General features: G+C 40.9%; 1 protein-coding gene across 1 annotated transcript in view; it reads left to right on the top strand.

The window, feature by feature from the left end:
- The window catches only part of EPHA4 (EPH receptor A4), a 113531-nt gene that overhangs the window by 69058 nt on the left and 21778 nt on the right, over nucleotides 1–22695 (top strand). Inside the window, exons 6-8 of the mRNA XM_085298566.1 lie at nucleotides 16402–16526; nucleotides 17747–17906; nucleotides 19040–19151. Coding sequence (XP_085154692.1) covers nucleotides 16402–16526; nucleotides 17747–17906; nucleotides 19040–19151 — 397 coding nt within the window. The remainder of the gene's footprint in view (nucleotides 1–16401; nucleotides 16527–17746; nucleotides 17907–19039; nucleotides 19152–22695) is intronic.

Here is a 22695-nt window from a genome sequence, read left to right as displayed (position 1 = left end):
ATCTCGGAGGCAGAGCGCTGCGGCCCTCCGCCCCCGCTTCGGGGTGCTCCCCGGCTCCCCCCGCGCGTTCGGTGCCCCTTGCCCGGCCGCAGCTCTCATGCGTCTCCCCGTCAGCCGGACGGGAGCGGGAGGAGAAGACCCAAGTGAATCCAGTATTCCTCCGGGACAGACTGCGGTTGTGATGACCAAACTGCAGTGACCCCTGCGTGTTCAAATTCAGTGCGGGGAAGGAAAATTCAACTGTTACTCAGGTTTATTTAGCCTTTAGGTTTGTTTGTTTGTTTACATTCTTAATTCCATTACTAAAAGGAAAAAAAAAAGATCCTTTGAGGATAATCATGTCTTAAGTTAGAAATGAGGAGGGGGGAGAGGATGTGGGAATTATTTGCTTCCAGATGACTAGCAAGTTCTGCTGGACTCTTTGGTAGGAAAATATTCCCATTTTGCATTTTGGTGGAACTTCTTTGAAAGCCCATGTTTCCTTTCAAGTGCTGATTAGCATTCCTCACGTGTTGTACAGAGCAGCAGAGAAAATGCATATAAGATCTTGCGTTCTGCCAGTGTGATTTAGCCTGTGCAAAACTAAATTTGCAGTCAGTAAAAAAATGCATAGACATAGATTGCCCTTGGTCAGTGTGCGCTGTTCATATTGAGAAAGTAATACTTGCTCAGGCAGATCAAAAGCAAAACATGCCATAGCCAGTAAACCTCAGTTTTATCAGTGTTTTCCTTTTTAGTACCCTGTTCTAGATATTTATAAGTTATCTGTAATTTATATTGCTCCATACTGAAACATCGAAATACATCGTTTTTCATTAGCCTTCAAAAGCAAGTTTTTTTTTTTTTAAGTGACTACAGGAATGTCCTTAAACATCTACTTAAAAGAAAAATTAATAGTTATTCTGAAGATCAATTGGTCTATCTAATTCTCTTACTCCACCGCCTTTTTTGAGTATAATCCTAGTTTCAGTAGAAATAATAATAAATATTTTCTGTAACCTGAGAGAGAATACACATTTTCTGTTTTTGTGTGTGGGATGAGGAGACACAAAAAGGGTGATGTGACATGTTCATGTTGAGAATCTTATCAATAGGGTTAATTAAATTAATTTTGCTTTCAAAAATTGCAAGGTCTATAGTTGTCCTGCCTTCCATAGTTTTATGCTCATTAATGTTCAGCTCCTGAAAAAGGTTACTTTTATTTCATGCCATCATGACGGTCAACTGTTCATTGCTCTGTCGAAACATAATTGTGAAGGGCTGTGTAACCTTGAGGAAGATGTCATTGCCAGAGTAGTCAGGGAAGGAGGACTGTGAAACTGAGGACAAGATCCATCACACAGTTGTGCTGGAGTGTCTCAGATGGCTTCAGAATAGCATAAGCTGGCAAAAGAAGTCGTTTTCTGTTCTTACCTCCTTGCATCACCCCTTCTCTAGGGCCTGTTGAAGAGCCTCAGGAAGCTTGTGCGGCTCAGCTCTCTGTTTCTCAGCAGGGTGGCTTTTCCAGCCCAGGTCATTGCCTGACTTCATGAGGGTTGTGCGGGTACGAGGCGGGTCAGCAGCATGGGTCTGGAGCAGCAATGCTGGTAAATGCTTTGTGAAGGGTGGGATTAATGTGTTCTCGCAGCCAGTTACTAGGCCAAGGCTTTCAGTTAGAAAGTATTCAGGTTTGTACTGAGTTGCAAGTCTAACCTAGAAGCTGTGAAGTGAGCTAAATTTGTGTCTTTGCCCAAGTACAGATGTCAAGGAGTGAGAGGGAGGAAGTTTTCCAAATGTTGAGCACAACAGTATCTGTCTCTACTCTTCAGAGAAGTCTAGGAGTCCATTTAATTTTTTGGAAAGTGCTTGCTGCCTCTGTGGTCCCACCCCTTCCAGTTAGGTGTTCCCTGGGGCCAAAGGACACCAATAGTCTGTTCCGGGAGTCCTCCTCACAGGCACACGCTCCAGGAAGGAAACTCCTGCACGTATCGGGGTGTGTATCAACAGTCACAACGCTCTGGCCCGCCCAGGTCCCCAAAATCCTGATTTAAAATGGTCTCCTGGTAAATATCTGGATGTGTGTCAGATGGCCAGAGCATGGGATGGGTGTTTGATACTTCTAGCCGCTGAATCTTTTTCTGCAAAATGCTAGAGTAATGGAAAAGGGGAGGCTTTTTTTTTTTTTTAAGGTGTTTGCACTAAGGAAGATGGATCGGCAGTTTCCTTGTTCTCCAAATGGAGCTGTGTCAAGCATGAATTCAATAGGGAGAGAGATTCAAAACTAGTAAGCAGGGCCTTGAAAAAGGGTTGATATGTGAGCGTGACACTCTGAGTGATTTGTTGCAGCATTTTATAGAACTACAGGCTAATTGTATGCAACTTGCTCTTTCTGAATTGAAACTAGGATGGTTTCTAAGACTTTACATTTATCTACTAGACATAAGTAGCAATCTCTTACACACACACACGCACACACACGCTACTTTTCCGAGCAGAAGGGCTGGGACAGGTTGTCAGCTACTGTAGAGTTTCACCTGCCATAATCAATGAGGTGATCTGACAGTTTGTATAAGATGACGACCTGCCTTATTCTTTTTTTCACTTGGGTCCTCTGAGGGAACTGTATTTTGGCTTTTGCTGTCTGAAGATTTATATCGAAGCGAGTTGCCACGAGAAGTTCTGAGGCAAACCAAATTAATGTATTTTGGGAAACTGCAGAGCTCTCAAATATGAACCTCGTAGAAGAGGCATAAAAAGGATGAGCAATCACGAAACAAAAAAAATTGGGAATTGTATAGAAATGATCAATTAGGAGTACTTCTGATTTGGCAAATCAGTGTTCAGTGAGATACCTTAGCAGCTCAGAGATGCTGTGTGTTGACTGCTTCAGGTTTCTCCCACTGTGCATTTACTTACCTGCATAAGGTAATGTGCCTGGACAAGGAGCTTCTCCAGGCTGGCAGAGGCAAGGAGGAATTTCTTACTAATAACTCTGTGTTCTTGCACAGACTTTGAGTAATGGTCTGTAATAAATGCGTAGTTTTAAGTATACATGCTACCGTCATAAAAACAAAACTGGGAAAACTATTGTTGGGAGGGATTAAATTATTATTTTAAGGTAACTACAGCTTTCCACAAAGAAATAATAATTAAAATAACAACTGCCTGTTTGCTGGCAAAGCTGTCTGCACCACCCATTTCCATGAATTTGTATTCAAGGTGGGGGATATAAGTCTTGGTTGGAAGGAAAAAAAAGGAAGTGCTTTCTAAAGATCCTTAGTAAATAACCAGCTTCAGGGTTCAGTGAGCAGCTTAGACAAGTTACATGTCAGATAGTGCCAAGAAGTAATTGCAGCATTTAAATAAAAGCTTGGTCACATTTTTTAAAAAGATCTCATAGTTTGCTATGGAAAATGGAGGTCAGTTACATGCTCTCCTCAGGAAAACAGTGCTTAATTTCAGGTCTGAGTAGCGTGGATCATATTTTTAGTTACATAAATTTACGTTTAAGAGGCACCTTGGATTATATTCTGATCTTAGTTATGCTGGTACAGATGAATAGTTAAGAAGCTGACATAGATCAAGATATGGTCCTGGCGCTTTTATTTGCTCTGGATTATTTAACCGCACATTTCCTCTCATTGGCAATGCACTGACGTTTAGCATTCTCTAAGCTCACGAGCCAGCCTGAACAATTCCCTTATACAGTTTAAAAGGAAGTGTTATTTGGAAGGAGACTTTGTCCAAGAATGTTTGTGGCTACCAGTGTTTAGGTGGGCTTCTAAATTTTCCAGTTGTTTTTGCAGCTGACTAAATTAATTGGAAAGCAGCCAGAAAGACACCAGAGTCCACTCTGGAGTTGAGCAACAATAAAAGGCTTCAGAGAACTTTATCAAAGCTTCCATTAACCCCCTGCTGATGTCCTCAAACAGGATTTTTTTGAGAGAGTGGAAACACAAAAGCTAGGCTGCACAACCGCCCCTGTGTGTCCATTCACAGGTTTGAAATCCGCACAGTTACTAATTAAAATGCCATGCAGAGTAGCACAAATAAACGTAGCTAGTCTGTGAATCCCAAAGTTTCTGCACTGGCCTGTGCTTTGAAGGGCACGGTACTAAACTGACCCAGCCAGGATAGGATGGGTAAAGCAGCCCTCTTTGGTTCAGATTTTCCATCCTTGGAGGAGGAGATGCAAAAGTGTCAAGCCCATCCACATGCGTGAAATCATGCTCCCGTAATGCCATCCCAAGGTAGCCTGCTATTTATTAATTTAGTGTGTTGTGTAGTGTTGTGCGTAGCACAAGGGCTAAGTAGAGCTGTGGCATGTCCGCTGAGTCTCCATCACATTTGCAAGGTTTTGGCGGATATCAAAATGCTGAACGCACGAGCAAATGCTGCTCCGTTCATTGAGAGAAGTCCCTTCAGATCGAGCCCCCTGCGTGAACCGGCATGCAGGGAGCGCGTCGTCGTTCCGGCAGGGCTCCCGTGGGCTTCCCCACCCAAACAAAGCAGGCTGATGTACAGCCTCTATCTGCGTCTGCTGGACGGATTTCATGGCGTCTCCTTAGACTAACGTAATCCGCCTTCATTACTAAATTCAAGAACCGGCATCGCAGAGCTCCGGCCTTGTGGCGTACGCAGAGAACACGTTCAGAGTTCCCAAAAGCAGTGATTTGTAAGCTTCTAGTAAGAAAAATTGACTTTTTCTTTTAATACTGTCTAAAGAGAGATAGGAAGCTAAAACGGTCTGCATTGTATCCATCTGATCATTTATATTTCAAAACATCCTTTATGGAAGAGTCATACTGAACTTAATAGAATAACTATTGTCTTAGCTTTCTGAACTGTTCCTTTAGAATTTATTAGAATTTATATCTCTGCTATTCAATTCTGCCATCTAGTCTTAAAAGAAGATGGAAGGATTCAGACTTTTTTATTAAATTCTTTTACAATTCTATAGAATCCCTTTGGTTTTATCTATTTTGAAATCTGTTAAAAGTATCGATTGATTATTGCAGACAGTAAAACTCTTAAATTATAATAGACTCACTATAAATGTCTTTCAGTTCCTTCCTTACTGAAGACTAGGAGCAAGGCACCAGAGGTTTTAATTAGCTTTTTATTATTTTTATTTTTCTGTGCACTGTCTCATTAATAAATAATACAATAAGACAGTTTTTGCTGAACAAAATAGGAAGACATAGTAGGCTGGAAGAGATGTCACGTATGTGAAGTGAGTTTTGTGTGGTGTCCATTTATTTTAGCGAACAAATAAAGGCATGATCTCGAGACAACCCACTACAATGGCTCCCTGGGAAGACTGCACTTGTCTAGATAACGTAGTGCGTTCTTTAAATCTGTCCTCTGAATCAGCCTCAATTTATTTCTCTTAGCATAAAAGTGAATGCAGATGGAACGGCTGTGTCTTTCTTTCTAGTTTATCAAGACTTGGTGCACGCACATAAATAAGAAAGTGACTGGAATATGCAAGCAGCTGAATGTTAGATCAGATACTCCGTGAGCCCCGCGGGCTCTGCAGGACGAGGCGGCCAATGGGAATTCTGTGCGGCGCTGCGGAGATTTGTGAGCTCTCTGTCCTACTTCAGACATGACGTGCAGGCCCAGTGGTGCATTTCCAAAAGCATTTCAGTCTTTTGCTTTCATTGCTGCCTATGCTGAAAGTTAGTGCACTGCAATTATGCCCGTGCTGGAAAGGAGGCAGTAGGACAACTGATTTGGAGAGAGTGGACTTGAGTCAAACAGAGAGACTGTGTTAGCACCGGTGTAGATGCTAACACAGATAGATGTACATTTTTTCTTTAACTAGAGAGTATCTTTAGATATTGATAAGCTGCAAACATCACAGATTAGAGACTCTTCGGGCAGGAGTTTCCTGACTTGTTTTGAGTCGGGATGATCCGTAAATGGAAGTTACCAGCTTTGTCTGGATCACATAAGAGGATCAAATCTGTGCAGCTATTGATAACAAAACTGAACTAAAACCATGAATCTTACAGGCAGGGGAGACATAATGTTGGAAAATGCTTTGCATACTGTTGGAAGAAGAAATGGTTTTTGAATTCGGTTGTTAAGAATTATGTAGACATGAAGATTATGTTTTTTATTGCAATTCTCATCCTGGCCACTTCTAAATTCCATCCTGTAGGTAATCTTGGGGCTTCTACCCAGAGGAGAGGTGAGGTCTGCTCTGTCTCTGCAGGAGTGCAGTGAGGGTTATCTGATCAGCAGTCAGGAGTGAATCTTTGAGTGTCCTCCTGTTGTATTGAGAATTTGGGACAGAAAATGAAGGTCCGACTCAGAACGTGGACCCACCATCCATGAGACTGCTGAGCTAACTCAGGATTATTGTTTTCACTGGTTTTTGTTTGCCCAGTATCTTAGGTCTGTACTCCTCTAGTTAATAAACATCACAGATGTCTTTGTACACCTCCAAATCTTCACAGGCTCATGAGGAGGGGTTTTGTTTTGTTTTGTTTTTTAGGATTGAAATTGTTCAGTCTTTGTAACGGCACTTGCTTTGTAGAGGAAATTTTACCAATTACTGTCTTTCTGACCATTTTCCACTAAGGCAGCTACTTTAATTTTTAATTGCTTAGGCCATTTGGGGTTTTTCTAATTTTTAAATTAATAATTCATTACCTTTCAAAACTTAGAATAAAACCAAAATCAAAGTAATGAAAATCTGGTGTAAGTTGAATTATGTGCTACCTGTGATGTAATCATTTACTAACATTATGAAGTAAGATTTTATTTTCAAGATTTATGTGTTTTAGAAAGCTTAAGACTTCTCTAGTTTTTGTCTTTCATCACTATTCTTTTACTGAACAGCAAACTTCAGGTTGTTCTGCTTTTCACAACAGCACTGTATGCAGAATACAGTTTTTTCTTTCATTGGGTCTGTTTGAGTTTTAATTTCCTGGAGAAATCTACATGTTGCAGATAAGGGGAAGTGGGCTCAATTCAGTTCCAATTAGAGGAACTGTGAGAAGAGCTCTGAGTGTGAAAGCCCAGGAGAATTTGATGTGCTGGAATCTAATTATCTATATTAATTTTTCCAGAAGCACAAAGTATCATTTTTTCCTCAAGAAGAGGAACTGTGGTGGGGTTATACAGCAAGGCGGTTTGCCATATCCTGGAAGAACTGAGGAACCCATGTCCCATTGCTCTCCTTCACAAAGTGCTATTAATGTGAACACAGAAAAGCTAAACCTTGATTTGATCTTGAGAATTTCTGAACAGCCCAGAGACAGAGATTGTATTGTGTGGAATCCATCTAACCTTTGTACAGAAGACACTTTACTAACGTTCCAGCTGAATGCTCTGAATATCAGCTATAATTAAAATTTACAGCTTGTTCATCTGAAATGTAAATACAGAGATTTGAACCTTCTGCACCGCCCTCTTGTGTGTGATGAAGCTTAAAGTAAATAAAGGTAAAGCGCCTTAACTTTGATGACTTCCAAATAATCCGTTACTCTGAAGTGTTAAAACAAGAATTGCAGTTTTTACTGTCAGGTGAGACCTATGTTTTGATTCTTTTGGGTACTAGGGGCTCAAGAGGGCATGTATAAAACATAGCTTGCAGTTGCTGTTGGAGCCTATCACTTGTGTGTATTCCAGTTAAAGTAAAATGTTTATCATTTTATTATCTTTTATCTCTCCAAGATTCTTGGCATTTCTGATGTTGATTGATTGATCTGAGGAACCCAAATGGCAAAGTCTAACTCTGTGCTATTACTGTAGCACTTCAAAAGCCAAGATGAGACAACATCAGCAAAGCTATTTATTAAAAAAGGAAAAGCTACTTTAGCAAGATGAGTCATAACATATTTATTTATTTTGTTTAGATGATACTTCAGTATTTCCAAAGAATGGGTGAGTAGGGCAGGGGCTTTTATTTGTCTGGATTTCAGAGTGGCTTTTAAGCATTTCTTTTTTTAAAAAAATCTAATATTCTTAATGCTGAGAATATGTGACAAAGTTATTTAGTACATAGATGTATCATCTAGGTGTCTATATTTCAGATAAATAAAAGCAACTGTGTGAGAACCAAAGAGAACAGCATTATGAGATATGTTGCCCTCAGTACCAGTTCACACATTTGACCCTTAGTGAATTAAGCTTCACTCTGTAACTGCTGAACTAAGGACATATTCAGATGACTCAGTGGCATGTGTAAGTAAGGACCAAGGAGCAAGGAGGAGTCTTCCTATTAATAGATAGTGGCATGAGGCATCAGGTCAGAGTTGTTCCTTTGCAGTAGGAGACAAAAGGTTGCCCCACTGGGATATTTATAATGCAGGCTCAATGTTTTCAGTATTGTTTTATTGGTTATTGATATGTTATTTTAAGTAGTTGAAAAGCTGCACACAAGATGCTCACAAGGCATAGAAACAGTAAGTTATTTCATCGGTCCTGAAGAATTTAAGAACAATTCTACTTCACCTTGTCTGTTGACTCGTGAAGTGTGTGCAGATATGTCTTACTCCTCTAGCAATGGGCAGGAGAATGAGAAAATAGGGAGGATGAATAGCTGGACTTTGCTTGACTTGACACAGGGATTGGGAGTTGGGGATCACTTGATACATCTTTGAGGACAGTTTTGACTTCCCTGTGCAAGGAGCTGGGAAAGTAGTGGAGGAGTTTGGAAAAGATGGCTAGGCAGATCCTCCTTCCGTGCAGTGATACAAAGGAGAAGGACAGGGCATTCCTGAGGAGGACTTGGCTCTCGTTGCTGGTTCTGGCTTCCTCAGAGCAACAGCAGGGTCTGGTGAGGTAGAGCTACCGTGAGGCAAGAAGTGAGTCAGATTGCACTGGATTGCTTATTTTGAGAGGCTGGAGAATGCCCTAACTCCAACATTAAAATTCATTTTGATATCTAGAGGTTATGGTCTCTGGTCTCTACTTTCTCCTTCTGGTCCCCCTGGAGCCAGTGTACCCTTGGGGAACCATACATTATGTCCCAGCATCAGTGGTTTATGGAGGTCTGTGCTTGATAGACCACCTTTGAAGTAACGGAGCAATTGCAGCATGTGCTTCCCTGAAGTGTTCGACCCAGCGCTGGTTGCTGGATCCTGGCTCTCAAGCATGGCTGGTTCTAGTCCTAGACGGAGACTCAGAGAGTAATAGCGATACCCCCTTTGTCAGGGCTGTGGCCCATTTTTTCAGCTTCTGCCTGCCCACTAGAATGTAGTAGTAGAGCATCAGTGTTGGCTTCTTTAAACTATGAAATTTAGTTTTGTTTATATTGGGTCAAATTCTAACCTCAGCTAGAGGGAAGAGGAGCTGCATTGGGACCTACTCTGTGACCAGTGGCTTGAAACCTGCCCAGGTTAGGGAGCTGCTGACTGGTTCCAAGTCTTAACAAATTGTTTATAGCTGTGGAATTTCTTAGAGCAATTTACAGTGCTAAGTACATTCGCCCTGCTTGTGTTAATCATTCTAGTTTAAACATTTAGAAATGTTTCAGTACTGTTTTTTTTTTTTTTAAAGTGGTTGTAATGTTCAGACAGATTTTTATAAATTGCTTTCCAACTGAAAGACTTGTGTTCCTGTTTGTTTTAAACTGGCATTCATACATACAGGAAGTATACACATGGTATTCTGCCATGCTTCTGCTGGCAACTATTAAGTTATCCTTGTCAGAACATGCCAACAGCATTTCTTAGCAAGCTAGCAGAAAGAAAACAAGCAGTCCTCAGACTAAACAGACTCCATGCTTGAGTTGCAATACAGATCTCTTGTTAAATGCTATGTGGATTCTATACCCTTCTGGTTTAAGGCAGTCTTCAGGACTGTAGGTTGCAGATTCAGATCTCTGGAGTTACTCCAGACCTGCACTGCATTAGCTGACATTGTCATTTGGCCTTGAGAACTGGAGGGCCAGTACCTGAAAATAATGCCATCCTGGTATCAAGGGCTTGTCCCCGGATAGTCAGAACAAGCTGTCTCCTGGGTGTACAAAATCTTTGTTACCACTGTCCGATCACAGTGCTGAGTTTCTGACCACAGCTCCCTGCAGTCAGACCTTAGCTCCTGTAATTGGTTTGGTCTGAGTTAGAGCAGTTCCAGTATGCTAATACAGTCTCTGCTATAACTGGCACAGAATGAGATTTATAGCCAGGAAGATATGCCGGCTCTTTATGGATCTTCAGCAATTACTGCAGTTCTCCAAGAACGGGAGCTGGTGTAAGATGGTAAAAATACAGCACTCTAGTAATCCTGAGCTACTATTATTTGTTGCGGCTAACAGCTGGCGTCTTTTTGCAAGCTCTTGATATGATGCAAGTCAGAGCCAGCTTTTGTGGTCTGGCAAGGTTTGCAGTGCAAGTTCTCTTTCAGGAGAGGCAAGAAATTAAATCTTTAAAACAGAGGAAATGCTTAAAACATAATAATGCAGTGTTAACAGTTTTCAAGATCTCATTTTCTAGCTCCTTGCTTTATGAAAATATCACTTTAAACGTAACCAATCTGAGCTGGTTCCTAGGCTTGAGAGCTTGTCACTTTTTTGCTGTAGAGCTCATATGCAGTGACTGTGTTGTGGAGCCGAGAAAGAAGGGGAAAGTTAATGTGTGCCTTTCATCTTGGAATGAAGATGTCATACAAGACTACCCTGTGGTTGAACTGTTTTCTTTTTTTTCCTGAGCAGCATGTTTTCTAGTAACAAGGAAGGAAACTTTAGTTGCAGAAGTATTATGACTGATTTAAGGGATTGAGAGTAAGAGGCCAAACTCAGTTGTCATACTGCTTCACATCTCAGAGGCCAAGATTTTCAGATGTGGGTGGGTAACCTTGGGCAGTTTACTGCAGTGGTGCAGATTTAAAGTCTTTGCTTTAAATGCTATGGCTTGAACATGCTGGCCTGAACCTTGATGCGTCTCAGTTTCAAACAGGGAGGCGTTCCACACCAGTCATCATCCCTTGGGGAGGCAAAGGCAGACAGTGGGAAGAGAGAGGGCTAGCGAATGTCTTGGGAGGCTTCCAGTGGCTCAGTTGAGCAATCAGGCTTCTAGAGCCTCGTCCAAGTCCTAACCTGGCCATACCATTGCTAGTACTAATGTTTGCAGCACTGACACGCAGTGAGAGTTATCTGGGGATTAATGAAAGAAAAAAAAAGGGGGGGGGGGGATGTAGCTCATCTTTAAGGTTTATATCCAGTCTTCTGATGGTCTCTAGGAGAAAAAAGTAGTAACTGTTTTGGCAGCGAAGAGTGGGAATGCCAAATTCTGGCTCAGTGCTTCAAATATGCATAGTCATCTAATCTGTGTGTGTACAAATAGGTTTGCTTGTGCAGAATCTTTTTATGTGCTTGTCCATCTGTGGATGTGTTGGTTATACCTATGTTTGGAAACTTGATCTCTTGCCATTCTCCATCAATTCTTTTGGTCACAGCTCCAATGTATTCCTCTTCCTTTGAAAAGCCAATTACCAGGAGTACTCAGAGCACAAAGGTGATATTATTCAAAAAATAAGGGTTTGGGGGCATTTCTGTATGGACACGAGAGAGGAGCAGGTGAAAGGCTTGAGGGGATTGATGGGAAGCAGAACTGAACACCAACATTTTAGGAAAGAGCAAATTGTTTCCTTTTTAATTTAATCTGGACTATTTAACAAAATAGGGCTGGTTACTTATCCCTTCACTTGATTTGAAGTCAGTGTGACAGCTAGTAAAGTAAGTTGCTCCCTTGTCAGAATGAGAATGTGCTTCCTTATCAGAATGTGGTCTGGAGAATGTTGCCTTTAGAAATCATTAAAAACATATTTGATTCTGTGTTGTGTATCTTTTTCCTTCTGTAAGGAATGGTATTTGATAATACCATTTACAATATCAAATTGAAAACATTACATGAAGGATATTCAAAAAGAAAACCTTAAATGTGCCAGGTTTCCTTAAATGTGTTCTTGTTTCAGTTAATAGAAGATCTTGTATTTTCTTGTTTTGATTTTAAGAGGACTTTTCGTCAGTCTTAGAGTCTCAAAAATCTTTTTTTTTTTTTTTTTTTTTTTTTTTTTNTTTTTAATAATTAATAATGGAACAGGCTTTTAGTATCTACCCTGGAAGGTAAAAACCCTTAATCACAGTAACATCATTAGTGCTTTCAAGCATTTAATTTTGATGCTTGACAAAGCACATAGCCATTGATAAGAACAAATAAAGTGTTGTTGTGTGCAATTGAGGGAAAAAAGAAAAGCATGAAACCCCTAAGCTTCAAGTAATTAAATTTAAATATGTTATTTGAATTTAACTGAGATAATGTACAAACTGTGGGTATATTTTTCAATCAGTGAAAGACCCCTTGAGTAAACATGATCCATTTAAATTCAAATCATGGGGAGTGGAAAGTAAACCCTGCTGTGGTTAAGAAGGCATCTTCACTAAAACACTGGGCATTGTGTATCTTTGATATTCAAGTACTCATGTTTGAGTTTTATAAAGGGCTGCTTTCACTCATGGATGCCTACATACCAGAGACTTTTATTGCATCTATTTATTTCCTGTTTTTTCCTCCTTCCCCCCTAGTAATGAACCAGTAATGAAAAACTGACACTCTGCCTCTGCCATCCTTTAAAGTGCCTCAAAACTGTTATAATTCAGCACTTATTAGCCTTGGGATATAGCTTTATGGCATTTGGGTGAAGTTTTTGTAGTACATCTGTGCTCTTTCTCTCTCTGTAGGCCACAAGCTCAGAACTGCAGTAATAAAACTACTAGTAGGTGTTTAATGGCAGGTTATTGAGGAAGTAGATAAAAGAAAATTGCAACATTCACATCAGTAGGGAGTGGAGTTTTTAAGGGAGAGGAACTGCTGAGCTTTGAACTAAGGAAAGTTACACTTAGTGCTTTTTGTTAAAGGGACCCTTTTTTAAACACCAAAATATCTTGTCGTTCTTCACTGTAAAATGCACTGTTCTGGTGGAACTGGGGTTTGATACATACTGTGTATGCACTTGTGGGAGAAAAGCTTGCTGTTCTAAGCAATGATGATTTAGAAACAAGTTTTACTTGGAATTTCTTCCTAAATACCTGAGAGTAGAGAAAAGGAACGTGAAGAGGGTGAAAGAAAAAGTGATCTTCTTCTCGCCTCCAAAAGTGTTCTGTAATACTGTTGCAAACATCTCAAATTTGCAAGTTATTCTTTTTGATCAAATTATCCTCCTTGTGATTTCTCTAGAAGTGTGTGTGTATGGAATGAACAACTATTCATATTCAAGTGTAAGAGATGTTACCACCTTCTCTTCTGCCCCCGATCAAAGCATCATTATACAATCTGTTACACATTTATCTTCACAACATCCCTCAGAGGCATTTTGAAGTCAGAGGGAAGAGGAGCAAACAATCTAAATATTTTGCACAAGGTCACCCAGAGGCCTGGGGCAGCACATAGTATGATGCCTGGTTATCCTGTCTCTTAGCTAGATCTGCTTCTGGCAGCTGATGGGATGCCTCTGTCATGGTGGATCCTAGAAAACCAGCCAACCAACCTGATTTACAGGACTGTTTGCAGAAATAAGAGAGAATTGGTTTGCAGAAATAAGAGAGGGAGGGTTTTGACCATGCAGTGGGCTAGCCTGAGCCTAGTCCCTCAAGGCCCATGGAGCTGTAGATGTCCATCTTACTGCACAGACACTTCCAGCTCCGTGCTTCAGGGGCAGCAAAGAGCTCCTTGCCAGCCTTTTGCCATTCTGGCACCTCGTGACGTGGATGTCAGCACTCTCAGGATTTCTGTATAGCATGTGGAGAAGCAAGATAACAGCCAAAATGAAAACGAAAAAAAAAAAAAAAAAAAAAAAAACGGGAACAAGTTGCTCATCTGCACAGCACAACACAAGAGAATAGATTAAAATTTAGTTGGGATGCATAATGGTTAATATTCATCAGGTGTAAAGGAGAGGAAGAAAAAACTAGGGCCATTCTTGCAACTCTGATCATAAGAATTAATAAAGGAACTGATATATGAATCCTCTTTCCTGTCCTGGAGCCCAGGAGAAGGTTGGCTGTTCCAGTATGGAGTAGTACCTAAGATGAACTGGCCATTTTTGAGAATTACAAGAAAGTATTTGTTAAACTGTAGAGAACCAAGCATCTTCCATAAGAAGAGGTAGTTAATGTATTTTCTTCTCCTGTGAATAGCCATTTTACAACAGAGCAAAAATGCATTTTGATATAGTGCTTTACCAGCCTACTAATACCAGGCTCACTAAGTTCCAATATAAATGCCTGTAGAAATGCAATGGGAAGCCAAGCAAGTTAGAAAGGGGATGAGGGTAAGAAAGTGAATTTTCTCTCTGAAATTTTTAAGGTCAGACTAGAGTAAGTGACAGTTTCTCTGTAAAAAGAATTGCATACGTTCCCGACAGGAGCCACCAAGTAACTAAACAGATTTCTCTCTGATTGGTTTATCAGTAATTTCACACGTGTTTGCGTGTGTTTTAGAGTAACAAACCTGATTTCCAATTTGTTACTGTAAAAGGAAAGCTCCTGTTGGCTCTCCAGGAACTGTGGGGTTATTAAGCAAATTCTCAGTCCTGCCACAGACCTAACTTGATGGAGCGCATCTGCATCCTCCCTGTTGGCTGTGTTCATAGTCTTCCCTGGTGTCCAGTATTTGCCTTTGCACGTGAGAGTCGGACAAGGAAAAAGAGGAAGGTTCTGGAGGCATTGCTAACAGAGATGCCAAACTGTCACACAGAAAGTGAGGAAGCAGCTCCCTGGCGGTTTCCCATCAAGAGGGAGACACGGCTCCCTTTTGTGCCTGGGTGGCATCTCCTGGTTATTTTCACTTCCATCACAACTGTCTGATATGGTCAAGTAGGTTTGCGGCTTTCAACATTCAGTTTTCCTTTCATGTACTGCTGGCTGTTTTATTTATTTGTCTTTCTTGGTGCTTTTCAAGGATACATGTTTCAAGGGTAGTTTTTTTTTTTTTCCTCTATAACATTTTCATAGATTGTCATCATAAAGTTAAGAGTAAAAAGAAAAACAAAAAAGGAAAAGGGGAAAAAAAAGAGCAACATGTCTACAGCTTCAGGGGACAAAAGAAGAAATACATTCAATTTAGGAAGACCTCTAATCTCTGGTTATACAGGACAGCTTTGTTAGATAAGATTAAAAAATTCATGAATGTCCCTTTTTATCCCTGGAGACTCCACCATTTATACCAGCTATTGTCAGCATCAAAAGAGCTTGATAACAGCTGGCTAGAGACGTGACCACACAGCAACACAACAGCAAGAAAGGGGCAGCCGGGTTCATAAATCTTCAGAAAACCCCGTTCCCCCAGCACAGCCATGAATCTGCTGCTATCGCAGTCAAAGGGAGAGCGCGTTGTCCGCCAGCCGGGCAGAACCTGAACTTGAGCGTTTGCAGGGCTCTATTGATAAAGTGTGGAGGGCACAGTGAGATGTTTTCCATTATCTTCTTCAGTGCAGCCCTTATTATGGCACACAGATACAGTTTAAAGGATCTCTGAGTTTAGCTTGTTGCTAGGTAGAGTTTTGCCAAAAATCATCCGGCCCTTCCCCTTGACAGCGTAGTCCTACTTTGTCAACTGAACGTGTGTGTATTGCACCACATAGGACAGGGCCAGATTATGCCAGCTGGGTACGTGATGGGCCTCTCTCCGATTAACTTCTAGCTGGGAAGCATCTAGTGCTATCAAAGCCAGAACCTGGCCCATGGGCACTGAGCTTTCTCATTCTCCAGGAACTGCACACAGGCTGAGACGCTAAGCCAGGCAAAATAGGAGGCACAAGACTCTTGCAATAAAAGTTTTCTGGTTTTCATGGGAGGGTCCAAATTCGTTTGTATTGAGCTTTATTCTGGTCTTTCTTAATTCAATAGCAAAATTTTATCAGCTTTAGAAAAAAACAGGATTGGTCCCTCAGGAATTTCGTAGTTCTTGTAAAGTAGACAGTGAAATAGCAACAGTTAATTTTAGGAAATGCAGGAGGAGAATCAGTATGGACCAAAACCTAATGCCTATGAGTCTTTATGAAGCATGGCTAATGCAGGTCAAAAATAAAGTAGAATTTTTTGGTACTTAAGCCTGTTATGGAGGTTTGGTCCATAAGCATCATGAACATTATGTCTTTTAGACTACTGTGCCATTATTTCAGAGGCTGCCTATCTAGCACAGCCCAGAATCTAAAAATAAACTTTATTAGAAGGGAATTAAACATAATTTTGTTACAAAGAACAGCAACCATATTTAATGCGTATAACCCCCATAAGAAAAATAAAATTTCTGAAAGTGCTCACAAGTCAGTAAGTGACTGTCATTGTGAAAGCTATAAGCATGCATTTCTTATTTAAAACTAAAGTATTGCTTTTATATATATACATGTTATGTCTCTTTCTCTCTCTCTCTCTATATATATATATGTCTTTTTTCTTTTTTGCAGCTCCATCTCCAATTGCTTTGATCCAGGCTAAAGAGATAACAAGACACAGTGTTGCTTTGGCCTGGCTGGAGCCAGACAGGCCAAATGGAGTTATCCTGGAATACGAAGTCAAATACTATGAAAAGGTACTGTTCACAATTGACAATCAAGGAGCTTTGTTTGAAATTAGGAAGTTTTTTTGGTTTGTTTTTTAACCTCATTTAATTATTGTTTATTTCCAGATAGCATCCCATTATTTGAAACTGAATAGATTAACTATAATAAAATCCATTTAAGGATTTCATGCACTGGAATGATTGCTTGAAATAATAAGACATATAGGCTGTTCCAGCTGTATGGTATGAGTTTGTTTTGTTATTTTTTTCTTACCTAGGAACTAAGCTTTTGTAGCAAGCGTATTTATAATGAGAATCAATACTGTTGGTCAGAAGTGAGGCATTAGTTTTACATCATAGACAGAAGTATAACAATGAGGTATATAACACACTAATAATAATAAGATCTGTTTGTCAATAGTTTCTGCTTAGAGTGATGGTATGGGTTGGATGGCTTTTAATAAAGAATAAGGAAGGAAAATTACATTCTTCATACTCTCTGAGTTAGAGGAAGATGTTATTCCTGCAAATAACTTCTCTTCTTCGAGTGTGGAACCATGAAAAGAGCTATTTTCTGTGAAAATGGTTGTCTACCATAATGAGTAATTAACTGCTTTTGCTCTTGCACTGTCACACACATGCACACATACACTTTTTAATTTTTTTAAGAAGATAATCACTTTGTTGCTTCTCTCACCCATACAGCAAAAGGTAAATGATTTTTAGTGAAGCTAAATTACAATATTTTCTGAAGTATTTTCCAGCCAAAAATAAGAATAACCTTTAAGATGGGACTTTCTGGAAGACGTTTTTCAAGGTTTTTTTTGTTTGTTTGTTTGTTTTGTATGTTTTACCTGTTCCGTTTTATGGCTCCTGGCTAGCAGAAGGAAGAATGCACCACCAGCATGTCTGAATAAAATGTCATTTGTTCATCAACAAAATCATATTGGAAGACTTGATTGTTTTCCAAAGGAATTTATTGTGTGATTTCTTAAATAATCAATGATACATGATCATCATACCTAGAGTTTCATCACCCTTTTTTGGCTTGCTCAGAGATCCCACCCAGAATGCAGTACTCAGGGTATTGAGCAAGCCGACAGCAGAGACCTTTGAGAAGTATTTGAGAATTCCAGTGTCGTTAGTCATCGTCTTTCATCATAACACTTTTGGCAAGGAAGTGGGATTCCACCGTTCGCAGCACGGTGAGGCGTTTTCCCTTGCTCACTTCTCTGTTCTTTTGTTGCTAGGACCAAAATGAGCGCAGCTATCGCATTGTGAAGACAGCCTCCAGGAACACTGACATTAAAGGCTTGAACCCCCTGACTTCATATGTATTTCATGTGCGGGCCAGGACAGCAGCAGGATATGGAGATTTCAGTGGGCCATTTGAGTTCACAACTAACACAGGTAGAAACATGTCTATTGATCTTTCCTTCTCCTTGAAAGATCATTGCAAACATGACAGAGCTGTGTGTTGGGAGTTTCCCTTCAGTTGCTTGGCTTATGGGGCACCTATTCTGGGAAAATGTTCCTTCATAGCTGTGTGACTCATGGCGTGACTGTTAACTGCCATTTTTACTGTGGCATCTCTTGTCCAAATGCTGTTAGTGATGTGGTGAATCTGACCTTAGACATCTGTTTGGATAGGCTGTATTCTGGACACTTAAATGAAAATACCTCAACATGGTATAAGGAGATGTACATCCTGTAAATACGTGCAAGCCATTGATTTCTGAGATTTATGTAGCTATTATTGTTTAATGTAAATGTGAGATGTTTGCATATGTTTTTGGATTATCTCATTTGCAGAAGAATACAACCTTGTTACTCCCCTTTGTAAGCTGTTGACATAGATCAGTGAAGAGTGTGTTACATTAGATGACATGTTTGCACTTGCCCTTAGACTGTCATATAAAAAGAGAATGTTTGAATGATATTGTCCATAAAGCTTTTCACTTTGCTCAAGGCAACATGCAAATTTACTACAAAAACATGTATGCTTTTTGGTAGCAGGGGATTGATGTGTCCAAGCCTATACAATCCTGGACATACAGGTCCGTTCAAATCAATTTAAGGTCGTGCTAGTTTGTGCCAACATCATTTAGGATGTTAACAGCTGAAAATAATCAATCTAGCAGGAAGGGGGAAGACATTTTAAAACTACTCGTTCTCTTTGTGTCATTTGGGGAGTGATCGTCTGGCCCCACTGAGAAAAAAAGAAGGAAGAAAGAAGAGTGGAAAGCAATTAGGAGGGCAAAAAAAAGTAGCCGTTATATCCTCTGAGCAGCACTGGAGGGGAGAAGGAGAGGGAGTCCTTGTTCTCAGTGAACTGAGGTTCCCCAAATCATTATCAAACATCATGTCTTCAGCTAATTAGGGCTCTCTTGGAAAATTGTGTCAAATGACTATATAATGAAGGCCTGAAAGTGGTTTTGAGTACTACTCTAAACTGCTTTCACAAGCCAGAATGCCTCATTGAGTGCTACCTAGGTTGATTTTTTGAGGGTGTCTGACACTAATGCTCCCTTTTCTGTTTCCAGTTCCTTCCCCCATCATTGGCGATGGTACCAATCCCACAGTCCTTCTAGTTTCAGTGGCTGGCAGTGTTGTTCTTGTGGTCATTCTCATTGCAGCCTTTGTCATCAGCAGGAGGTAAGAACTTAAGCTTCTCTCTCCCCCCTCTCTTTCATGAGGGAGCTTTTTGTCTCCTCCAAACAAAGCTAAATTCTTTGATTAGCATCATAAACAGTGCATTTGCATTACAAGCCTTCTCCCATGTAGCTTTGATCTTCTTAACATTAGTACCACAGCAGCATGTGATGTAATGGCAATAGTTCCAGCTCTATTTGCCCTTCAAATGCAAAGCTGATTCCAATAACTGACTGAGAAGCAAGCCAACTAGTGATTTGTGGATAGTGTAATTTGATGTTAAGTTTAATGGCTATAAGTACAGTAGATCTTCTTGAACTGACTTGTTATATACAGGGAATAAACAACTATACTGTTGTGAAGTAAGCTACTGGGCTGCTACTGTGTTCATAGTTTTGTCTTAGTTGTCTTAGACACTACCTGTCTGTATGAGTCTTCATTAGTCTTGGGTTAGTCCTTCCACTGTGAGTGGAAATGACTGTAAAGCAGTCATTCAGCATCATATGCAGTAACACAACAGACTGGATCAATAGGTTATTTGATCAGGGCAGAACCATAATCTTCTACCAAGTACTTGTTCATTCCCTCAAATTCAACCCAGGCATCAGGAAAAATACTGTGGATGGGGAGGACAGTGTAGCAGAAACATAATGTGAGTGCTTCTGACTTCATCTTTTAGTATTTATTCTTATTTAAAAAGACTGGCATGATTTTGGCTGTGTGTATTTCCAAGAGAAAACTGGGCATATCACTGCTTCATCACAAGTCTGGGATCTGAGGGATACAATTTTTCAAGACTGATCAGTCTCTGATCAGTTTAATAGTGACAGCTGTAAATGTGCACAACTTCTCTTGATTTATTCACTAAATTATCTTAAAGAGCTGTTAAGTCACTATGATTATAATATCTACTAAGTACTCGTGCATTGTTGTAGCTTTCTGTGGGTGTTCAACTCAAAGCCTCCATGCCGGCAAGAAGAAAGATGAGCAGAACATATGGATATGTAATGCAGAGAGACAGGTTTATTAAAAGCCATTGCAACGGAAAATAGCATCACTGAGCTTGATGACTTAATCTCTTCTCTGCTTTTATTGATCACTTTGTTATTTAAGGCAGGATTGATAGCAGGATACATTGGATTTCTAATTATGAGTCGCCACCTTGGAGAATTGAGCCTGTCGAGTTGTTCTGAGATGATTCCTTCCCCTCCTCCCTCTATAAAAAAATGTCACTTCCCAAGGCTGATAAACACTACTTGGTGATTGGCCCTCAATGGATCACTTTTTAGAAAATGAAATGTCAACCCCTTGCCCTCGTATTGATTCTCTTTAGTATTGGCCATAAAGCTGTCAAAGGAAAGGCTGCCTGGAGCCAGGTAGCTGACAGTCTCGCTGATGCTGATGTGTACTAAGCCAGTTCTCACTGCTCAGGCTGTCTGCTTAGTTATCTCTGCCCAGAAGTGTTTAAACTGGGCAAAAAAAGCAGACAAAGAACAGGTGGGTAGCACAGACGAAAGGCTGGTCCAAGCACTGGTGGGGATGGAGGTAAAAGTAGTGCAGTGGGCTCAGAGAAGCCCCGTGGCTCTGTACTGGTAGGTCCCTGGAGGCCAAGGGAGGGGAAAGAAAGAACAAAAAGAGTGAAATGCTAAGACAGGGCAGCTGTTCTGTGCATACTGATGCATGGTGCCTTGTTAATTAATAGCCTTCCTCAGTACACAGCTCGCCAGTAGTTGGAAGTAGCTCTCAATAAACAGAATCTAATATCCACTATTACACTAACGATTTTAACCGCTTTACCAATGTCATTTAGAGGTGTGGGCTTTGGGGATATTTTGTGATGTTCCTATACCCGCAAAATTTAATAGCAAAATAATTGTACATTGTTCCAAAATTACGTTAGCAGAGAAAATGCTTTCCTGTCCATACAGTCCCCATGAGGAGGTTTTGTAATATAGCCATGACCTGAAAGTCATATTTGTACAATCAAAGCTGTGCTTTGGCCTGCAAATGTGGCCTCTCTGCATCCATGAGCCAAATGTTGGCAGTGGACATAAACTGTAGGTGCCCGCTTTTGGACGCTGGGTTATTATTCCTAATTTAACATTATGTTTTTTCAAGTCCATACTCAGATCCAAAAATTCATCTTCACAACAGAATTTGTCAGGGGACTTTTCTCTCAGGCAGCTTGAGCTGCTTTTTTCTGTTTTGCGACCACAGCATTTATGTTAACAGGAGAATTTCCCTGCCTACATGTTAATTTAAGCTTCCTGAGGTTAAGGCAAGCATATTCACACAGCCGAAAGCAGGAAGTGTAGAGTGTTTCTGAACTCTACCCTACTGAACAGGAACACTGAGTCAAATTAGAGTATTTCAAATAGTGTTTTAAAGGATTTGGGAAACTGTGAAACAGTAAGAGATACTTCTTTTCAAGGAGCTGGATGGAGGAAGATGGCTTCTACAAAATCCGTTGGTTATCTAAAAGTTTCTGTCAGAAACTCTTCTGTTTGTTAGACTGCTTTATGTTCTGCTCTGCAAACTTAGCTGAACACGTTTAGCCCACCTTTTGCTACTGGTTTTGGCTGAGCGCGCTCCCTCAGCCTTGTCTCAGGGCGCTGCGATCGCTCCAGCTCCTCTCGTCTGTGGACGGCAAAGGTGGCAGCACCTCGGTGCCCGCAGATACCTTCTAGTGGTACTGCTGGGGCTCGCGAGGGACCTTCCCGTGCTTTCCCTCGGTGCCCCACCGGTAGATTGGCCTGTGCCGCCGACCCCCGCTGGTTCTGAAGGCTTCTGTGTTCTTTCCTTGAATAGCGGCTCTTCAGCCACCAGCGCCCAAACCCCTGCAATTACGGCACAAGGGCTGCCTCTGCCGCTGAGGAGCGGCCGGCCGGGGCAGGGCAGCTCGAGCCCCTCTCCTCGCGTGGGGCCGAGCTTCCCGGGGTGACGAGCTTCCCGGGGTGACGAGCTTCCCGGGGCGTCTCCCAGCGGCAGCCAGGAGCGTCCTGCCCCCGGGCAAGCAGCAAAGGTCAGCAGGTGGCAGAGGGAGATGTGGAAGGAGGTAGTTAGTTTGCAAGCTATTATTAGAAGTTAATAAGCTACAATTACGTTGTTTGAACAGTAATCCCTTTGTTTCCTTTTGCTTTTTGAACATCCTTGGGTTTTAGTGGGAGGGGGGAAGTTTTTTTTTTTAATCTGTTAATAGGGTGATTTAAGTTTTTAAAGTAAGATAAAAAGCATTTTTTCATCCTTAAAAAATGCTTTCATGCAAAGAACATTTGTGTTTTGTATCTCCCATCTGTATTTGAGTATCAATAAAATGAATTTGAAGGGGTCCTGCTTAAAATGCAGAATCTTTTTGGTTTTTTTTTTCCCTGAGAGAGGTTGTATAGTAGCCAAAACCGTCTGCCATCCCCGTAGCTTACCTGGTCCAATATGGTAGCAGGTGAGATTTTGTGCCGACTCCTCCTTGTTCAGTTCAATAACTCGGAGCCGAATGTAGTCCTTTTATTTAACTCTGCTCTGTTATACGGGTGCTGCAAGTCCTCGGGCA

This window comes from Rhea americana, unplaced genomic scaffold (genome assembly GCF_003343005.1).
Source record: "Rhea americana isolate MKP2758 unplaced genomic scaffold, rheAme1 scaffold_14, whole genome shotgun sequence".
Taxonomy (NCBI): Eukaryota; Metazoa; Chordata; class Aves; order Rheiformes; family Rheidae; genus Rhea; species Rhea americana.
Note: the sequence above shows the minus strand (reverse complement) of the source record. Positions and strands in the feature narration are given on the sequence as shown.